General features: G+C 45.5%; 1 protein-coding gene across 1 annotated transcript in view; it reads right to left on the bottom strand.

Moving 5' to 3' along the window:
• Positions 1 to 411: 411 nt before the first annotated feature.
• Positions 412 to 2598, bottom strand: part of LOC102884361 (putative olfactory receptor 2W5) — a 20058-nt gene continuing 17871 nt past the window's right edge. Inside the window, 3 exon segments of the mRNA XM_015597899.1 lie at positions 412 to 743; positions 746 to 793; positions 796 to 1003. Coding sequence (XP_015453385.1) covers positions 412 to 743; positions 746 to 793; positions 796 to 1003 — 588 coding nt within the window.

Here is a 2598-nt window from a genome sequence, read left to right as displayed (position 1 = left end):
CAGGGAATTCAATTTATATGTCATTCTTTAGTTCCCATTTCCTTTGATATGCACATACAGTGAGGAAGGGGAAGAGTATGTAGCATGAAAAAGTAAGAATATATAAAGTAAAAGGCTGCTAGCAGTTCTGTCTTTAATCCTTAGGTTTCCCATGGTTTTAGCCATAGAGAATGACTCTTGGTTCCTGTTTCCCCTTCACAGGTGTGGGGAATGAGTTGTTAGTAATCCAGCAGAAATCTTTCTTTGTTCTGAAGGTGTCCTCCTGGCCTGCCTGCAGGGCTGGTCAGCAGATTGTAGTCTCTGATTGTGGCTTGATTAACATTTTAATTCTCTTGCCTCCTCCCTGCATTAATTGCACACTGTCATCTGTATCACCTAAAAATTCCTCCCCCTAGGCTTCCAGAAGCTTCCTTATCGCTCTCTCACCCCGGAAGCTTCCTTATCTCTCCCTTCACATCTTTGTTCCTCAAAGTGTAGATGAGGGAGTTGATGCTGGGAGTGACGATGGTATAAAAGAAGGTGAGGAACTTACCCTGGTCCTAGGAGTAGCTGCTGGCCAGCTGCATGTAGATGATGGTCCCATAGAAGAGGGAGACCATTGCTAGGTGAGAGGAGCAGGTGCTGAAAGTCTTCTTGAGTGCTGCTGCTGACTTGATCCTCAGTACAGCAGCGGTCATCATGCTGTAGGAGATGAGGATCAGGCCGAGGGGCAGGAGGAGCAGGGCATCCCCCAGGACAAAGGCAAATGCTTCCACCAGCACAGTGTCTTCACAGGATATGGTGATGAGAACCGCATCTCACACAGGAAGTGGTCCACCCTGCAACACCCACATTGGGAAAGCTGCATTGTCTGGGGACACATGACAAAGGAGGTTAGACAGCCACAGCACCAAGCCATGGCCACCAGCTGTAGGCAGAGACATGGATGCATGACCACAGTGTAGTGCAGGGGCTGGCAGACGGCCACATAGCGGTCATTGTTTGGCGCAGACACTGGCACTTGCTATATACAAAGCAGTGTGCCTGACACTCCTGAGAGGCAGAGAGCAAGTTGACTCAGGAGTTAACCCTCTGTGGTGAATAGTGCAGGTAAATCATGACAACAAAGAAGACTATGATAGCTCTGTAAAAGAAGATCTGTTAAAAAGCTGCGCATTTTGCAAAGTATTCCCAATTTAAGAGCTTATATTGTTGCAAGAAGTGGCATTCAAGAGAGAAACTTGGACACTCAGACAACTTTGTCAGAGGAAGGAGAATTTATTAGCCAGTGGAGCACGTGGGGCTTAACAGCACCAAAGCACGAGCTCGCCCTGGTTAGATTTCTTACAGTTTATATACCTTTGCAATGTCCATGCAAGGGGCGTGTGATTCCTTCCTCTGAGATTTTAGTGCACCTCATGACTCAGGATGGGCAAGGGGAGTTTCAGGTGGGGGCTGCAAGAGGGAAGGAATTCCAAGACCACTGGTCCTATCTATTTACAGGTTGTTTATCTTGTAGATGGTGCAAGAGTTTCCAGAAGGCCATTTAGAGATCTATAGGGTGTGGTTAATCTAAAACCGGCTGAGTTGGTCATTTCTGCAAGCCCTTCCTTTTGCATTTTTCAAATGCTTCCTGTCTTATTCCACCCTTTGAGACTCTAGACATTCTATTTTTATGCTGGAATCTCAGATTCTCTATCTAAACCATCCTGGGGGATTTCCTGATAATGGCTGGTAAAGTATATGTGGGCTGCAGCTTGCTGCTGTACTGTGGCTTCCACCATGCTTTTAAAGCTTTTTATTAGCAGGGCAGCAGACATGACCCTATTAGGCAGATTCCTAGGAGTAATAAAACTGCTCCTATCAAGGTTTTAAACGTACTGAAGGCTGAAAACTATCCCCTAAAAAGGCTACTGGGGTTCTATCCATGCTATACTTGTACAGGCATATGTGCCAGTTTTGTCATCTTCTTGACAAGTCCTCAACTGCCCGGCCCTAGTCACCTATTTGTAGGCAACAGTTGGTGAGACTGAATTTTCTACACATGACTTCTTCTGCTAATAGATAGTCTAGTGCCAACCTGTTTTGGTAGATGGCATTTCTCATCTGAGTTTGTTGATGTGCAAGGAGAGTCAGGGCTCTCTTAGTCTTGTTGGTAATGATTTCTAAGACTGCATGCAGTGGGATAATCCTGTTTTAACATGTAAATAGGGGTACGTTATCCCCAAGATCCATCTTCTGCCCAAGTAGCAGACCCATATCATTGGATTATCCATTCTGGGTGCCATTCATCATCCTCCCAGTCCCCTATTTGGCGTTCTCTTTTTACCCATTGTAAGGGTTGCAGGGCCAGGTAACCAAACAGTTCCCCTGTTTTCAGAGGTAAGAGGAAGAAGGATGACTTTATCATGCCAATTATACAGCTCCCTTATCAATTTCTGGGGAGGCAGATGTAGGCCTTGTTTCTACAAATCTAGTAAAGCCTACATGGGGCTATCCAGTCTCAGACCCACTTCTAGGATAGGATAATCTCAGTGTCTTTTCAGGCAGACTCAGAAACCCCCTAACTAATTTTCCTGCCTAACTTTTTTCTAAGAGCCATGAATCCCCTTATTTTTA

The sequence above is a fragment of the Pteropus alecto genome, unplaced genomic scaffold (genome assembly GCF_000325575.1).
Source record: "Pteropus alecto unplaced genomic scaffold, ASM32557v1 scaffold159, whole genome shotgun sequence".
Classification (NCBI taxonomy): Eukaryota; Metazoa; Chordata; class Mammalia; order Chiroptera; family Pteropodidae; genus Pteropus; species Pteropus alecto.
This window is presented reverse-complemented; position numbering and strand designations above follow the sequence as displayed.